The sequence below is a fragment of the Parambassis ranga genome, chromosome 7, assembly GCF_900634625.1.
Source record: "Parambassis ranga chromosome 7, fParRan2.1, whole genome shotgun sequence".
Lineage (NCBI taxonomy): Eukaryota > Metazoa > Chordata > Actinopteri > Ambassidae > Parambassis > Parambassis ranga.
In genome coordinates, this window is record NC_041028.1 from 10,367,234 (window position 1) to 10,386,188 (window position 18,955).

Genomic DNA, 18,955 nt, shown 5'->3' on the forward strand with positions numbered 1-18,955 from the left:
AACTGAAGCACTTCACTGGTTACACATCCCCAAATGGCAAAATCTGACAAACACTTACTGAAGCATTTCCTCATTTCCAGACTGTGCGGACAGTGATAGAACTGAGGTTCCCGTCATATTCAGAGCTGCAAGATTTGATAGTAAAAATGTGAAATGTTTTAATCAGTCTGAACGATGTGCAGGGAATGTTTTGCACCTCACACATTGTCAGGGTGCAGCAATGTCTGCAGTGAATACACTGTCAGAGGGCTGGTGTGTGTGTGTGTGTCTTATCAGTATTGAGAACACTGAAAGGACTTCCAAAATGATATCCACACATACATGTCACATGACCACATATTTGTCTACTCAGACAAAAAAAAGAGTAAAATATGTGGATATCACGTATATTCTATATGTCTTTCTTTGTCAAAGAGTCAAAACAGTTAACATACCCACGTCTTATGAAGGTCATCATTCAAAACACCACAGACAACACACAGCTGAGGTGACGGCTGAACGTCCACATGTTCAGTAAACGCAGACAGATGGCACGTCATAATTGCAGGAAAAAATGTAACCTTTGATGGTAAGAATCTTGACTGTCAGCCATTTTGGCCTGTTCACACAATTTGCTCCATAATGATTTCCCGTGCATTAGCACCATTCCTATGCTCATGCCCCATGTGGGTGGAATGCCAGTTGGTGCCGTAGAACCATATGGCTGCTTCCTTCCTTCCTTCCTTCCTTGGCTGACCTCTTTACCTCTCATTGACAGTGTTCACCATGGAGCTGCATGGTGACAGATTGAAGCTGTACTCAGTGGAGCTCCTGCTGACTGTCAGCCCTCCTGTTGGCCATCACTGATGCACAGTGTGAATGCTAACCACAGTATTACCCTGCTTTGCCTTTTGTTTGTGCTCTATGTTAAATCACATGCCAATTGACTGGTTTGAACTTATGCTGCTGCTGAGCTGCAGCCAGAGGACAGTATTACTCTCCTCTCGGAGCAGAGATGGGATCCTGACTGTATAGTTTGCAGGCTGGTCTTGGTTCATGAGTGAAGGTCTCTGACATTTGACATAGGAGGACGGGCTTTGTATATGATAGCGTTATGTGTGTGTTCTTCCGTCATCTGCAGCTTGCTGCCTCACCCTTTAACAACACAATGTGTGCAACTGAGCAAGGTCCATTGTTTATCGAAAGGGCGTGGGGCAAATGTATGCATGGCTTTACAGAGTCCACATCACGTCCTCTCTCCTTCCTTGGGACGGTCCCGCGGAGGAATGTATTTATTTATGAATGGAAATACAAGCAGAACCAGCAGCACTATCTATTCCACAGAAACAAAGACTGAAACACACAAAAAAGAAGGATCACACATCTAGGCTATTTTCAGCAACTGCATTATTGTAGAATCGAGCGAGAGAGAAGGAGTGAGCGTCCGCCTGCGCAGGAGCTGCAACTGTGCGCTTTCCTTCAGCATGTTCTTTATTATCTGCACTTCTAAAAGATGCATTGTTAAATTGAAGAATGAAAGAACCCGTGGGCTGATGAACACGAGGCGCTGTCTCAGATAATTCGGAGCGCGTGTTAGGGATGCTGCTCTCACGATAAGCAGGTGTACAGCCAAGCGGAGGCGCGGGGCAGAGAGCAGGAGCGACGCGCAGCAGCCGCTGGACCACAACACCTGCTCCAGAAGAAGAGCCTCCATTCAGATGAAGTGCTGCTGGTCAACGCGCGTCTTCTCATCAAAACAACTGCAATTCTTACAACTTCTGTCTGCTGACCAGGAGGATGAGGGCGCAGTGAAACTACTGAAGGCTCAGCTCATCTGGAACATACTGTGGTGACAAAAAAGAATTAAGGACAGCTCTGTTGGCTTCTCATTCGGCTGAAGCCATCAAGGACATTATCATCTGCGAGGATGCCCGGGGCACTTTTGTCAGAGAACACGCTCTACATAGGGATGGAGGTGGTGATCGCTGTAGCATCAGTGATCGGGAACGTGATGGTTGTTTGGGCGGTGAAAATTAATAAATCGTTGAGAGATACCACGTTCTGTTTCATCGTCTCCCTGGCTCTGGCGGATATTGCAGTGGGTGCGCTCGTCATCCCTCTGGCCATTACTATCAGCATAGGACTTCAAACTCACTTTTACAGCTGCCTGCTCGTGGCGTGCACGGTGCTGGTGCTGACGCAAAGTTCAATCCTGGCCCTCCTGGCTATTGCGATTGACCGCTATCTCAGGGTCAAGATCCCGACCAGGTAATGAGGTTTCCAAAACTCACACATGGAACTAAAGAGAGGCATTATAGGTTATTAATATGTGTGCCATGTGGGAAAGTGGTCTTTTCTTTCACTGAGCATTGATTTCCACGTGCAGCTTGTTTGACTGCCTGCATCCTCCCACTTTCTTAAGCTGACTCTCCACTATCAACACCACAGCACGGCATGACTGATCAAGTAGGATGGCAAATGTGTGTGGAGGAGAAGTTAATGTAGTGACACTGAAGTGGGGACACTTATGTTTAGTGTCTGACGCACACGCCATGCCTGATTTATCAGAATCAAAAATACTTTATTTATCCCAGGGGGGAATTGCTTTACATACCAGGCTGAAACAAAGGGCTGAACACTGATAGTAGTAAAAGGCTTAACTGATGCTAATTGTCTGTGAATATTGTAATGTGATAGGCTCAGGCCCTAATCTTCTGTCTAAGGCTGTTAAATATTCCAGAGGGGTGATAACACTGTACCTCTCAGTCTAAACGTCTTCCACAATTGTTTCCTTCCCACACATCTTGAATACAAAGTAACATGTGTTTCTGTTACTGAAATTGAATCATGTTTCTGCACACAGCGCTGATGTTCCTGCTTTTACATCTGAATCAGATTGCTTCCAAGCAGGCTGACTCCACAGCTCAATGCGTGAATAATGATTTTTCTAACTGTGCTTCAGACACAAGCCTAACTTAACGCATATGACCTGAATCAATACTAATCCCACATAGGGCACCTGTCACAGCTGCATCTTGTTTTGCCTTAGGCTACACTTAGCAAAGGTCAGGCTGTTGTAATGTTAACATTTCTCTTACAAACTACGACAACAGACGCTTTAAATACCAGCCATTAGTGATCTGAAAATAATCACTCGCTGCTCTGTAGTGTGAGCCGGATCAGGATCAAGCTGAGTATTCATTTGTTATTTCTTGGTCATACAAACCTTCCTCTACCTCCTGCCTTATATTATTAAACACTCTGATGACAAGGTTAAGTCAGTACTATCCCAAATACAGCAGTGTGCTTCCATTATAATGCTGCACTAAATTAGAAGGCAATTTCAGCAGTTTTACGCTCAACTAAAGAAGTATAGAGAGAAACCCTGCAGGATGTGGCAGGGTTTACTGATAAGAGGTTCAGAGACATATTTCAAACTGAAATATTTGCTGCCTGAGCTGTTTGTAACACACGTTGGGATTCTTGTGAATCACACCTTTTGTCAGCTCAAGGACACTGACAAAATAGAAAGCCTAAGTGAAAAAAGAAAGCATGCATGTTTTTCCAAAACAGCCCTGTGAGGGAAAGTGCTGACATGCTGCTGTGTTTTTTGTCTCTGCAGGTACAAGCAGGTGGTGACCCCTCGACGAGCGGGCCTGGCAGTGGTGGTGTGCTGGACCGTGGCTTTTATCGTGGGGTTCACACCCATGTTAGGCTGGAACAACCTGAGGCGTCTCCAGCAAAACGGCAACATCAGCTCTGACCTCATTATCACCTGCCAATTTGAGAACGTCATCAGCATGGATTACATGGTCTATTTTAACTTTTTTGGCTGGGTGCTGCCTCCACTGCTGCTAATGCTTGTCATCTATGCGGAGATCTTTTATATGATCCACAAGCAGCTAACCAATAAGAAATTCACCACCAGTCACACAGATCCCAACAAATACTATGACAAGGAACTGAATCTTGCTAAATCTCTGGCTCTGGTCCTTTTCCTCTTTGCCATCAGCTGGCTCCCTCTCCACATTATCAACTGCATCACACTGTTCTGTCATGAGTGCAAAAAGCCGCTGGTCATCATCTACATCGCCATCCTGCTCACCCACGGCAACTCTGCAGTCAACCCCATCGTCTACGCTTTCCGCATAAAGAAATTCCGCTCAGCCTTCCAGAAAATCTGGCAGCAGTACTTCTGCTGCAAAGACACACCAGCTCTGGAGATTCAACCTAGTGACAGGAAGGAGATGCCAATCTAGAGACACAGCCGGCGAGGCCACCACAGGCCCCTCAGAAGGAAATCCCTAAATCTGATCCCCCACTCAAGGAACAGCAGGAGCAGAAGACGGAACCACCTCAACAACCTAAAGGACATCCGCCATTACTGGAGCAGAACACGGTCTAATCAGAAGGAAGCAGCTGACGGCTTGAGAAGTAATGATCAGTGCACAAGCATCGGCTCTGAACTCATTTGAATGTTGTCTAATGAGGAGCAGGAATGCTGCAGGGCCACACGGCTGTAGTGAGTGCAGATCACAGGAAGATCATTTATTCCTACTCAGGACAAGTGTATTTACGGAAGTTTGGTCAGAGTAAAAAAAAAAAGGTACCTGTAAACTTGCAATAACGGACGTCTTTTTTGGACAGTGACTGTGTGTTTATCTTAGTAACAGACCTAAACTTTAACTGGTGAAACAGTCGGTGTGAACATTACAAAATGTGCAATACAAGTTATCGTGGTTTGTCAGTATCAGATTATCAAATGTTTTGACTTGCTTATACATTCAATAGAGCAAGTCAGTCTTACAACTATACTTCTGTGTGTATGTTTAAACTGACAGTGGCTAAAGAATATGAATGTAATACTGTACATAATGAGACTGTAGCAGCACAGCTGTGAATGCTCATGTCGTCTTCAGGGTCATAATTGCACAACGGTGTGTGGAGCGAGTGGCACTGTGGGAGAGAGGTGTGCTCGTGCTGATAGGAGGATTTGTAACCCTCAGAGTCCCTCGGTGATCAAGCAGCACTGCCCCATCACAGAGGAGATGGACGGGGGATAAGTAACACGCAGATGGAGGCAATGGGAGGTTTTAACCTTTTAGAAGCTGCATGCAGGAGACTTGTAACTGCGGGGCAACAACCACTCATGGGGAGAAAACACAAGATGCACTTAAAGCTCATGTTTATCCAGCCCCCATGCCAGCTGCTAGTGGGAGTGGGGCTTTTCCTTTTTCTACCACATGGAATGATAATAATGCTACTTACCACCAGAGACTGTGGCTTCCATGGCCTTATTCAATATTTAACAACCTGAAGATTGTGCATATTTACTACTCTGTAAGCTCTGCATTTTGCATAATGCCAATATGGGGCATCTGTAGATTAGTAATTAAATAATGTTCATTGGCAGTGACTTAAAAAACTGTAGGAGAATGTAAATTTAGTCTTTTAGGAGATCTGGTTGAGACACTGATGTACTGATGGAGACAATCTTTAATGTAAGGTTAAATCCTGCTCTTATACTGTCTTAAACGTCTCTCAGTGATTAGATTATAGGAATGGCCGACTGTACATAAACACATTAAAAGGCAGAGCGGACGAAATTATGTATCATAATGTGCTTTCGTGAGAAAATGCTGTTTACAAAGTGTTTACAGTTTAGATTCTAAGTGGAACATACATGTTTATGTTATGTATGCTATTTAGTTAATGAAACACTCTGAGCACACAACCAAAACCTTTTTTAGGTAAATGATGCTTATATGACTGACTTGGAACAGTAAATGTGATTTGAAGGAAACTGACATGCAACCTTTTTATACTATAAAGTTAAGTTATATACTTAGTGAGTGATAAAGTGTTGATCCTATTAATTAATTATATGTTAGACAACAGTGCTGTTATCAAGCAAGGCTGGAAAAAAAGCCATTTTGTGTTGTCATGTTTTTATAGCAATCCCAGAAAGGACAGGCTAAATACTGGCTATTTAGCAAGGCTAAGTTCATGTAGGTTCACTTGTGGGAAAGGACATGTGTAAAAAAAATTGCATTCAGCTGATTGTAGTCTGCAACATCACCACTAGATGTCACTAAATCATACAGATGTGACCTTTAACTGCTGAGACCAGAGAAGAAGCATTGATAATGTGCATTGTGGTAATGTTTATTTTAATAATGGTAGTACATCAGTTTTGCATTTACAGCTTAGTCCTGCTGCTTCCATGTGTTTCTTTCTCACTTGTTTAACTGGATGCACTTAAACATGGCCTGTTCAGAGAATGACGTATTGCTTTTTTTTTCTACCTGTTTAGTGCTCTCAGTGAGTCATCACCTCTTCAGTGGTAATTATTCCACAGTAATCAACACTCTAAGGATTTCTTAACTTTTTACTAGTACCTTTCTGCAGCTCAGCACTGCTGTCAGAAATCTCATTAAGGTGGTACAATAATGCAGCGAGTGGCTGTTAGATAGCTGCTGAGAGTTGTCACAGCTCTGACAGCCCATTCTCCTCTCAGTGTAGGAATTAATTTGATATTTAGTTGTGTGAAGTTTGTGGACCACATAATCTGAGAGAGGACTGCTCACTATCGCTGTGTCTGCAAGGTCTCCTCTTCAACAGACTTCAGTCTCTTTCAGGTATAAAATATTCAGAAGAAAGATGGAGTGCATGTGCACACTTATAATGTTGGCCAGAAAGCAAATTAAAATCAATAAGCTGGTTCAACAGTAAGAATATTTTTCATGCAGTCTGTGAGGCTATTCTTATCATGCTGGATTTCAGGGAAATATCGAATATCACTTCAGACAAATATGAAGAAAGAAAATACTGGAGCTGTGTTTTCTAATAGAACAGCAGAGTTGACCTTTCCCTGTAGTGACCTGCTGTCCTCGGGGCTAATGTGAGTGTTAACCACAAATCCTGAGGGAAGGAGAGGGACCTCACCTCTCTTTCACACTGCATATTCTGCAGTAAAACCAAACGCAATTTAGGCTATGATGTCATACTGTATTTGCACCTTATTTACGATTGACTTGGGCACGTTTGCAAATAAAATTATTTGGTAATCATCTTTTAATGTAAATCTAAAAAGATGTATGCAAATGAATTTCCAAGTAATGATAATGATAGTCCATGTAATAGTCACTGCTCTGAACCTGACCTTTCCCCCCCTATCATAGTGAGGTTTGCATATTTGGATCAATATCTTAATATGGTTTCTCTGCCATGTTATAGGTCAGTAACTTAATGCATCAGCCAAACCTCACAGACTTTGCAACTCAACTCAAGGCTCCCTACAGCTCCAATAGGGTAATGTATGGCATTGTATTCATGACCCTGTAAAGGGATTTTTTCATTAAAAATAGAGGAGCAGTTTGATCTACCTGGCCTCTGATCAGGCATCATGAATAAGCAAGTGTGTTGTGCTCATGGTGCTGCTGCTGCACCACAAGAAACACAGCTCCTTGTCTGAATATGTTGTATCCTATCGCAACATCTGTCTCAGGGAACAGCTGCGACAAAAGAGAACAAAGGAGAATGCCTACATTTAAGAAAAAAACAATACAATGTGGTGGCGTGATCCAGTAAAGCACAGAACAATATTCACTGTCAGAGAGAGGTAATTGTTCAGCATGTGTGACTTCACTATGCAATCAGTCATAAAACAAGGGCAGTCACCTTGCAGTTACAGATTGAACATCTGTGTCAGACTCATCTGTGATACAGCACTGTGGGAACATCAGTTCCTGGATGGCGTTTCAGTGGCTGCATCCAGACTGATGAGCAGAAAAATGAGAAGTTGGGAAAACATAAGTGATGGCAAATTTGCAGCAGATGGAAATTTGCATAGTAACAACTAAACAAGATGCAATGACATGCAGTATATTTCAGCTAAAGATAGCTGATAGAATGCCACAATCTTTGGCTTGAACTTAAAGATGCTTAAAAACACACACACAACTGTCATCAATTGTTTTTTACCGTCCTTTAAAATGGGGTTCTTCCCACCCACTGAACCTCAGAGAAACAACAATAAAGCCTCACAGCATGTGTGAAAACCCTTCAATAAAACAGCATAAGGGTGCTGCAAATAAAACAAATCCCTTTCCTCTAACGATCAATTATTCACCAAACAGGCTTAGAAAATTAGCACAACATCAATATTTCATGTCCTTTTTTAGAAAATCCTATCTTGGCCTCAGGATGTATTTTGAAAACAGCCTTGAAGCAGGGTTGTAGAATGTGGGGGAGGAATGTCTTCTGTGTGAACTCCATCTGAGGGAGGATGTGGTTTTTCTGGAGCAGATTAGGCAGTGACGATGTGCTGCTTTGTTAGCAGGTGTAATTCTCTTCCTTGTGTAAATAAGAGAATTTCCACAGACAGTATAGCAGCACCTTAAAGCGTGATGCTGCATCTTCTTCCTGACACTAATTCCTTGTGCTAGATCTGTACTGGCGTTATGACGGACTGCCACCTGCTGGTACTTTGGTATAATGTTTTATTAAAACTGAGAGGCAGGAGGAGAATCCACTGCTGATCACATCTGGATGCTTCATTACAGAGACAGTTCAGCACAAAATGAAATATTAATGGTTTGGTGTTTGCTTGCCATCACTCCATGGCAGATATCTGTAAAGATCCTCAGTCCTGATGGTCACGTTTTATCAAAAAAATGATTTGTTACACAGAACCACACCTGACAGCTGATTGGATGAAACTTCTGTCAGTGATTGTCTACTACAAGGTAATATATCAGATAAACAAGGAAGAAAAGCAAGCTGCTGAGTGTCTTTTAAAGCTAGCAGTACAGCAGCGTGTAGAGGAAGAATAAAGGATGGAACATAATAGGATGGAAGAGAAAAGGAGACTCCTCTTGACCCAGTAGTCTTCAACATCACACTGAAAACATACCATGACTAACACTCCTTTTATCAGTTCTGAATGATTTGTCAGGAGTTCAGGTTGTTTACATGATGGACATCTGTGTGTGTCAGCAGACACTTATCTGACAGCTGTGAGGTGTCTTCAAGTAACTCAAGTCCAAGTTGCCTTTTGTGTGTTAGCTGTTAGAATACCCAGGAGTAATGTTACAGCTCAGCTGAGGAGGACGCCATTAATGTTTATGTTTTGTCATGATGTCATCATGGGGAAATTCATACTGCCTTCAGTGAGACCATGAAATCAGTCTCAGAAAGATTGTCTTGAGTAATTGGGTCACGACGGGTTTTTATTGTAGGTTAGGCATCAAGGGAGCATCTACAGGTCCTTTATATTGGAAAGAGGACAGAAACAAGACCTCTGCTCCACACATCAAAACAATCTAGATGAATCTACTGCAGCTCATAGCAAATATATGAATATTTATTTTTGGATTGAACTGTCCGTTTGAGCTTTTGATGTTAGTTTCAAAGACCTGCTTGGCTCCATGAACTAAACCAATTATTATCATTAGGCTATGTTTATATAATTAGATTCAGTTTTATTAATCTAGCACCATGTAACGCTGCACAAAGCATTTTTCTCTAGAACAGATTCAACATCACAAGAACGGTTTCTCAGTATAAAAACACACATGCTCATTAAACCTGACGCAGATGCAGTTCGACAGAGTACAAATAAATTGAGCATTTGCAGTTCAAAAGAAAATGCAGTTGGATTTACAAGGGAGTGTATCATCTATTTTCATCATAAACAACAATTCATGTTATCTTTTTACGTTTGTGCAGGAAACAGTTGTTTGAAGTTGTTGACTATCTTGCAGAGATCCTCCAGGTATGATCCAGAAAATGTTCCCCTATCCTCACCCACACACACACTATCAACGTGCCCAAATGTTATTGTCAAGAGAGTTGCTTGCGAGATAAATAGCCTGTAGAGGTTGTTTGGCATTTCTTTTATTGCTTCCCTGCCCAGGCATTTTAAACAGGCTGCTGATGGTAAAATATATGCTTGAGATTGTGTTCTCCTGAATGTATTGCTGGTAGTGACACAGGCAGAGTCATCAGCAGATGTGTAACCACTAACAGTAATGTCAGGGTTTGAGTTGTTTTTCTGCTTTACAGGAAAAGGGTAGCAATGATCTTGGTTTTTGTCCTGGAGGGAAATGTTGCATTTATCTGAGGCCGCTTGAGTTCAAACCTCTGCAAACCCACATCACAGACAGCTCAGAGGGAGGGACAACTGCCTGCCTCAACAAGTCTGAACCAAAGTGTGCAGAGGCAGCTGAAGTGCTGAGCCTGACTCACTTCCCGCCTGCTATCAGCTGGCAAGAGGGGAAATTCCCATCGCTTCTCCCATTTTCTGAGTGTTTAAAAACCTGCTGAATGGACTTGTACATGTACAACTTTAACAATTGTGCAATGTAGGTGCTGACAAATGTTTGTGATTTGGTTTACTGGCCTTCTGTTCCTCCAAATAACAACTCTTTAAAAGAGTTATGAAGGCGTGGCTCCATGTGCACTGAAACAAGCAGTAATAATATTCACTCCATCGTGGCCCATGGTGTCACTCCTTGTGGCTGCGCAGCCATAAAGGCTGTTGATTGGCAGAGTGGCAGTAATTAGCTTTTAATGGTGGTAGTGGAAGATGACTGTCCATAAAGTCAAAACAGCTCCGCCTGCCTGAACTTGTTCTGTGTTGGCAGCAAACACAGTCTACCCTCATGCGTGGCTCTCAGCCAAACTGCTCTGTTGCTTTTTAGTGATATTATATCATTACATGAACTCATGCAAATTGCCTACAGGATAACGCAAAATTAAGTCTCCCAGGAACCTATGGGTTTAGAGGACAAACCAAGATCCACTGTTTCACTTCCTGCTGGGAACTTGCTGCTCTGCTCCCAGTGCTCAGTCAAGTCAGCAGTGCTAATCCATTCTAGGACTTTTACACAAGACACAAATCTACGCACACACACCATCAATGACATGTTTGTTTCTCAAAGCGCCAAATTACATCATAAAGCAGCAACAACGTAATAAACCACAATACAACAATACAAACTCATTGCTGAACAACAGCAGGTACACATGCAGCCCTCCCTGTCATATCCTGTTACACTCGGCAGTGCCAGTGTGTCCCAATGCTGTACAGCACCTGAGTGGAAGCAGAGGAAGTGCTGCTCTCTGCCAGTGCAACGAAAAGAATGTCAGTAATGAGCTCTAATGATACACAAGTTTTAACAGCTTTGATCAGCTTGATGTAGGATTGTGTTTTGATCCCTGGCAATGTAGTAGAACCTCATTTCCTTATATCAGATTGAGAATGGTTGTTATCTGCTAATGTGAGCCAGATGCAGTTTTTAGGATGGAGTCAGGTAAACAAAACGCAACAAAACAAAAGTTAGGTTTTCGTTTAACATAATCTGCTGTTCTATTTTCTCTATTTTATCACCTAATCTTTACAACATAGTATCAAGTCATTAAAGTAAACTAGTGTTGCCACAGTGACACAGAAATATTCCTAAAGGTGAGTAACAGCCTAGCTGTAGAGTGATTTGTGAAGCAGAAGTAACCCTTGTGTCTGCTGTTTCAGGGAGACATGAGTCAACACTGTGTCGTCTTGTGCTCCTACGATCCCATTTCAATAACTGCGCATAACTTTATGGCAACTTTAATGTCTGTTCATGGGATTATTTCTGTCATTTCAGGCCGACTTATGACTCATTACAGACAAGCTGGTGTATGAGTGACATTTTACCGCTTGGAGGGCCCAACACAGTTTCCGCCCTGGTGATTGGTTGTTTTGATCAGTTTGTGTTTTGGTTGTGTCATTTGTTTTGCTTGCTCTGAGGATCTCTGTGTGCCAACCTAACCCACAAACATGCACAGAATCCTGACAAATTAAAAAGGGCTGCAAAATATTTATTACTATTTTGGTTTCATTGTTACTGTAATAATGAAGTGAGGAAAATAGAAGGATCAGATATAAAACAAAGGAAATGCACGGGCTGTATTGGAAAACCAAAATAAATTGTTATGAGAGTTTAGTAGGGTATAAAAACAAAACCATTCCCAGAATAACTGCCAGGCTTACAGACTCAGCAGGGCTGGGTAAAGTACCTGGACGGGGTGACGGGGTAACTCCTCCTCCACATCAAACACAAGTGACGGTCCTGTGTGTTACACAGTCTCCGAGTCCCACCACAAAATCAACAAACCAGCCGACATAAAACACAACACAGCTGGAAAGGAAGCAGGCCGAGGAACCACATCAGTGATTTTTGCCTGCCAGAAACGTACCATCGGACATAAACAGTTTGCTTTAACAAGGCAGTTTGAAACTTAAACAATTAAGGACAAAGTTGCAAAGGTTGGTGTAAACTGTTGAACTGTAAACACTGAAGACTCAAAAAAAGGCTTAAGAAAACTAAGACAGGAAAAACACAGTATTTCTGTCTCATGTATTCACATCTCACTAAGCTAATACTGACGGACTGCTTGTGTTTTTGCTGTATTCCACTGAAGCAGCCCCAGGAAAAACACAGATATGTCTCATATGACAACTTTTTGGTATTACGCTGCTTTGTCGTTAACCTAGTAACCACGTGAGAAGTGAGAGGGTCTTGCTGCTCCACTCTGATATTATCCAGCTCTTTGGTGACGCAGTTGGCTACCTCATATGGGTACATGCATTGTATGTGCCAACAGGCTGTGCTGGGACTGAGGGACATTTTGCGAAGAATGCCATGCAAGAAAGAATGTATGTGTATTTTCTCAAGGATCTGAGCCAGATGTCTTTTGGGAGCAAAGTGGCAGAACCAAATGAAATGTGGCATTTGTTAAAATGCATGGAGCCATGTTCATTAAACCTTTGACGCCATGTAAAATCAGTGGCAGATGTTTTCAAAGGAGGTCTGGGGATCCTCGGAGGAGCCACGCATAAACAGAAATAACCTTGTGATTGTGTCTGTGAGGCTTTAAATGGAAGACAGTTTGTATGTGTGTATGTATACGTGTGTGTAATTTGAGACTGGATGGAGCTGTCTAATGTGTTAGTGTCGCTATGTGACCATTGCAGAGGAAATTGCCAGTATTATTGTCAAAACCTGGAGCGCATGTGTGTTTTCAGGGCTATGAACATCCATAATAATGCAGATAACAAGACACACTAGTATGCAAGACATATGTAATGCTATTAAAACAAACACCAGAATTAAAATTAGAATAAAGAGGAAGAGAAGATATGACAACATGTCTGACACACGTCACCGGTAAGTTAGAAAACAGGAGATGAAGGATGTGTGTGTGTGTCACACTGTGTGCAATATGTAACCGCATCAAATATTACAAATGAGAGGAAGCATTCATTTTACATCACAGCTGCCACACAGGTCCAAACCTGACCATAGAAGGCCTGTTGCATGAAAACCTGTAGGCTTCAATCTCCAAATTAAGATTTCTGCAGTTTTGTTGTTGCCTCGTGTATGACATGGTCACTTTAATTCTGCAACCGCAAACCACTGACACCATCTCAAGATGGAATGTTTTCACCTATCAGCTTAAATTAGTTGTATTTTTTTGCATGTGACAGTGCAGCAAAGCAACTACCGGTAAGTGAACATGTTAGCATGAAAACAAAACATGTCAGCGGTGACTTCACAGAAAAAAAGCCCCCTCATCTGCAGTTTTAACCATTCGTGTGGGTTCACAGTGAGTCATGATAAGTTGGATGAGCCATATCCTCGCCCTCCTTCATACTCACATATCCCCAAAATAATATTTCTTCATTACTACTACTACTACACATAGTTTGCACTCCAGATTAAAACACAGGTTGTCTGTGTCTTTGGAGCAGACATGTGCATGAGTGACAAAGAAGTAAGATCCTCTTTGTGGGAATAATAGAAAAAAACCTGTAATGCCTGTTACCAAATCTGATGTATAAGTAATCGCTAATAAATTAGTTCATAGAATGAAGCCAGACAAGATGTTGCATCAGCGACATTGTGTACTGATGATGAAGCAGCTATTTCCCAAAAATCTTTCCCACAGATACATTGTAATACTGCAAAGCGGCTGATTTAACTGCACAGGTTTACACTTACATACCATCATGGAGTGTATACAGTATGTTTGAATCCACTTTTGGTTCGACCTACTTTGACATTTCATTCAATATCTAACTTGAGATAAAGAGGAAACACACATTTCTATTTAGGAAAAAAGTGGAAGCAATCTTTTTTATACCCAAACTTTAGGTGTAGAAATAACAGAAGTGTCTGGCCAGGTCCCATGATGAGTGTGTTGATCTGTAAAAATAACATGTAAAAAGCCGGTCCAAGATTTAAAGGGATAAATACAATGCCAAATGAATTGTGTTTATGTTCTTTATATTAAATAATTAATTACTAATTAATTCCAAGAGATTTCAAAGTATATTGTCTTCTGCTTAAACTGTGGGTTTACATTTTACTGGTTAATGCAGCAAACATCATCATTTGCCATAATTGGTCTTCTCCATCACTGCCAGCATACCACACCCTTCCAGTTTGAAACATCTCCAAAAAAGTACAATTAATTAACCACCTATTAGCTGTTAGGTAAAGTTAAATGTGGAAATTTTGGAAATTCCCCAAGTCCCCCATTCAACTCATACAGTCTGTCAAGATAAAAGTAGGAGGACTGAGGTTTGTAGTAGGCGGGGACGAGGTTAGTGACTAAGTCGTTATGTTGCATAAATACAAGGTCCACAACCTCAACCTAAGCACAAAGCAGAGAGACATCAACAGGAGGCACCAGTCATAACAAAGTGAGGAGGCAGCGCTGAAGGAGCAACAATCTGCAGGAGAGAAGCAATTAGATTTTTGTTGTTGTTAACTGAGCTTTTGCTGACTGCAAAGAACATTTTTGTTAGTTTTTTGTTGATCTAGTCTACAGTAGATCTCATCATGAGATGCTGTGCGTTAGTTGTGTGTTTACTTTTGGGGATAAGTTTGCAGAATGGATGGAGTGTTCCCATTAAGACCATCAATGTTACCTTCCCGGGAGACATCATCAAAAACATGACTGATATGGAGCGGGCAGAAGTGAGTAGCAGATGGTTCATTTTGCCTTGTTGGACTGAAATTCCCAAAACAGGATGCAATCAAGCTGTGCAGGGAGCTAATTACTTGAACATAGATTCCTGTCATAATGTTAATGCAATGTAATTTCAACGTGTATGTTACAGCGGGGTGACGGCAAATGCCATAAAATACAGAGAGCATTTACTTTGTTTTCCAAAGTCAACTTTTTGCACACATTGAGCTGTATTGGTGTGTTTTGTCCCTTTAGAATTATCTTAAGAAGTTTGGCTACTTGGACACTCTGCACCGCAGCGGCTTCCAATCTATGGTGTCCACTTCCAAGGCTTTGAAGAAGATGCAGAAGCAGATGGGCTTAGAGGAGACTGGAGAGCTCGATGAGGCAACCGTGGAGGTCATGAAACGGCCTCGCTGCGGGGTTCCTGATGTTGGCAACTATAAAACCTTTGAAGGAGACCTCAAATGGGACCATAAGGATGTTACTTACAGGTGGGCAGAGGGAAAGAATGTAACGCTACACTCGATGGCATAATGATTTTAATACAATTTAGTTCACTGCATTTATCACTCTGCTTCTCTCCACAGGGTTATCAACTACTCTCCTGACATGGACAGTTCTTTGATTGATGATGCCTTTGCCAGAGCCTTCAAGGTGTGGAGTGATGTGACCCCTCTGACCTTTACTCGCCTGTTTGATGGCACAGCTGATATCATGATATCATTTGGAAGAGCGGGTATGTATTTGGATTTTCATATTTGTTCTGTAAACATTGTCTGAAATGAAGCACTAATTGAAGTGCTCTTTAGACCATGGAGACCCATACCCATTTGATGGAAAGGATGGCCTCCTCGCCCATGCTTACCCCCCTGGTGAGGGCATGCAGGGAGATGCCCACTTTGATGATGATGAGTATTGGACGCTGGGAAAAGGACCAGGTAAGAACAGTGTCCTGCCTCTGATGATAAATGCAGTTGTCTCCCTCTAGTGTTCATTTTAAAAATTACAATGAATCAATCTTTTTTTTTCTACATAAAAGCTGTAAAGACTCGTTATGGCAATGCCGACGGTGCCATGTGCCGCTTCCCCTTCATTTTTGAAGGCAAATCTTACACCACCTGTACCACCAATGGTCGCTCAGATAACCTGCCATGGTGTGCCACCACATCGGATTATGACAGAGACAAGAAATACGGCTTCTGCCCAAGTGAACGTAAGCTTGCTCATTTATTCTCCAGGGCGTATCACAGGCCAGAAGTCAGATATGTTGGGTGCTTTGGTGACAAACTGACTCACTTATTCCTGCCCTTAATTCTCACCCTGACAGTTCTGTACACATTTGGAGGAAATGCCGATGGAGCCAAGTGCGTCTTCCCCTTCACTTTCCAGGAGGAGGAGTATGAAGGCTGCACCACAGACGGCCGTACTGATGGCTACCGCTGGTGTGCCACCACAGACAGCTTTGACAGGGACAGGAAATTTGGATTCTGTCCAAGTCGTGGTGAGTGAGAGGAACCACACTGCGGAGTGCTGCCACAATGGCTTGTTGTTTTGTTTACATGTTGCTGTTATGTCTTTGTTTGGCCAGACACTGCTGTCATTAATGGAAATTCTGAGGGGGAGCCCTGCCACTTCCCATTTGTGTTCCTGGGTAAGAAGTATAATTCATGCACCAGTGAGGGACGAAATGATGGCAAGTTGTGGTGCAGTACCACTGACAACTATGATGAAGACAAGAAATGGGGCCTCTGTCCAGACCAGGGTGAGTAACACAGAAAAAAGAGCACGTTAAAATATATATTATATATTCATTTATCCTGTAATGTTTGCTGTGTTGCAGGTTATAGTCTGTTCCTGGTGGCAGCCCATGAGTTCGGACATGCCCTTGGCCTGGATCATTCCAGCATCAGGGAGGCTCTCATGTACCCCATGTACAGCTACGTGGAAGACTTCTCCCTGCATAAGGATGACATTGAAGGCATTCAGTATCTATACGGTAGGGTCATGAAAACAAATTTATGCTGTGACATCACATCAAAATCTCTACAACTTATTAACCATTTTTAACATGTTTCAGGGCGTAAAACGGGCCCAGATCCCACCCCACCTCAACCCAAACCCCCTACCACTGCTCCCATGCCAGACCCTACCACATCTGAAGATAAGCCTGACCACACCACCCTTCCCACAACTACCACCACTCGACCTGTGGATCCAACCAAAGATGCATGCAAGATGACCACATTTGACACCATTACTGTGATCGAAGGAAATCTACATTTCTTCAAGGATGGGTGAGTAAATTATTCACTGTTTTTGTCAACCACAACACATTCGCAGGCAGGAAATGTTGATGTGTTCATTTTTTGATCAACAGACTTTACTGGACGGTGTCCAGTGGGAGCGATTCAGGACCCAAGGGACCTTTTTCTATTTCAGAGAGGTGGTCGGATCTGCCAGCTGTCATTGACTCTGCCTTTGAGGATAATCTGACCAAGAAAGTGTACTTTTTCTCAGGTAAAGCCTCAGAGCTGTGTTTAACAGATCACTGAAACATTAACCAAAAGTCCAAATTAGACTAATAGTTTGGATTTTCTTTCTGCAGGGCCTCAGTTCTGGGTGTACACAGGGCAAAGCACTCTGGGTCCCCGTGGCATTGTGAAGCTCGGCCTGGAGAATGACATTCAGAAGGTGGAGGGATCAGTGCAGAGGGGGAAAAGCAAAGTGCTGCTCTTCAGTGGGGAGAAATTCTGGAGGTGAGTAAAAATTGTGCCTTTGGTGTGTTTACTGCACACTCTGTATGTAAAAGAAGAGTTCTGATGTTTTCCTCTTATGTCATTTTTTAAAATAAAGGCTAGATCTGAAGGCTCAGAAGATTGACTCAGGCTACCCCAGATTTACTGCCTCTGCCTTTGGTGGCGTCCCTTCTGATGCTCATGATGTTTTCTTTTACAAAGGTAAATAATCTTGTCAGTTTTAAATATGTATCAAGTCAATAAAGCATTAAGTGAGCACTTGCTTGAATTCTGTTGCTTTAATTCCAATATTTTTCTCCTTTAGGCCACATGTACTTCTGCCGCGACCGCTTCTACTGGCGGATGAATTCCCGCAGACAGGTGGACCGTGTAGGCTACGTCAAATATGACCTACTCCAGTGCTCAGAAACTGCAGGCACTCACTACTGAGGAGATGAACACTGATGGGCTGGCAATTGTCTGTAAATGTGGTAGCACCCATTTCTCTTCTCTTTGTGCAGGTGTCAGGGAGAATGTGATGCAGTGTTTGTATATTTAGCGCCTGTTGTAAGATGTGTGTGCTTGCTGGGATGTGAATTATCAGCCTCCCCTGCCATGCTGGTTAATTATAGAAAAAAAAACATTGGCCTAAATATAATTTAAAGACCCAGCACAAGAAAGCAAACTGCCTGCCCTCATTCTAATAATCTGTGAAGTAATAGTTATGTTGGTCAAAGATGTGAGACCCATAACCACAACTTAAATATTCTCAGATGCTGTCTGGATCAGCTTCCAGATGTTTAATAACTTCAGTCTGACAGGTTCAGATTCTTAACAGTATTGGATTATTTTGATATTTATAGCAGTATCTAAAGTTATATTATTTGTGTGTCTCAAGCTTATTTGTTTTGTATATTGTTTTCTAAAATGGCTTTAAAGCCAATCACTTGCACTGGAAGACAACGCATGTCCTTTACTGAAATTATTTATAAACTATTCATTTTTGTATAGAAGTTTTAACTTTTAATGCAATAAACATTCAGATCAACTTGACCCCTCTCAGTAGTTTTTCTTTCTTTCTGACGTTCCCACACCCTGTAACATTTGAGTCCACGTCATCAAAATAAAATCTTCGTTAGTTTGGATTTCAATCCCTGAACGCCATGACAGATTATAAATAGAAGCATATTACTCCGCACGCAATTGCGTAATACGCCTTC

At 42.2% G+C, this 18,955-nt stretch overlaps 2 protein-coding genes across 2 annotated transcripts; both read left to right on the top strand.

The window, feature by feature from the left end:
• The first annotated feature begins 1,703 nt into the window (after positions 1 to 1,703).
• adora1b (adenosine A1 receptor b) lies at positions 1,704 to 5,110 on the top strand. Its single transcript, XM_028410224.1, is given in 3 exon segments — positions 1,704 to 2,247; positions 3,602 to 4,230; positions 4,233 to 5,110. Coding segments are annotated over 3 exon segments (1,122 nt in total). The 5' UTR covers positions 1,704 to 1,906; the 3' UTR covers positions 4,385 to 5,110.
• A 9,585-nt stretch (positions 5,111 to 14,695) lies between these two features.
• Positions 14,696 to 18,788, top strand: mmp9 (matrix metallopeptidase 9). The gene is made up of 13 exons (XM_028410434.1): positions 14,696 to 15,005; positions 15,253 to 15,491; positions 15,588 to 15,736; positions 15,810 to 15,938; positions 16,040 to 16,213; positions 16,328 to 16,501; positions 16,589 to 16,762; positions 16,841 to 16,996; positions 17,078 to 17,294; positions 17,378 to 17,517; positions 17,606 to 17,756; positions 17,854 to 17,957; positions 18,061 to 18,788. Exons 1-13 carry the CDS (start codon positions 14,868 to 14,870, stop codon positions 18,183 to 18,185), a joined length of 2,070 nt encoding a protein of 689 aa, XP_028266235.1. The 5' UTR covers positions 14,696 to 14,867; the 3' UTR covers positions 18,186 to 18,788.
• The last annotated feature ends 167 nt before the right edge of the window (positions 18,789 to 18,955 follow it).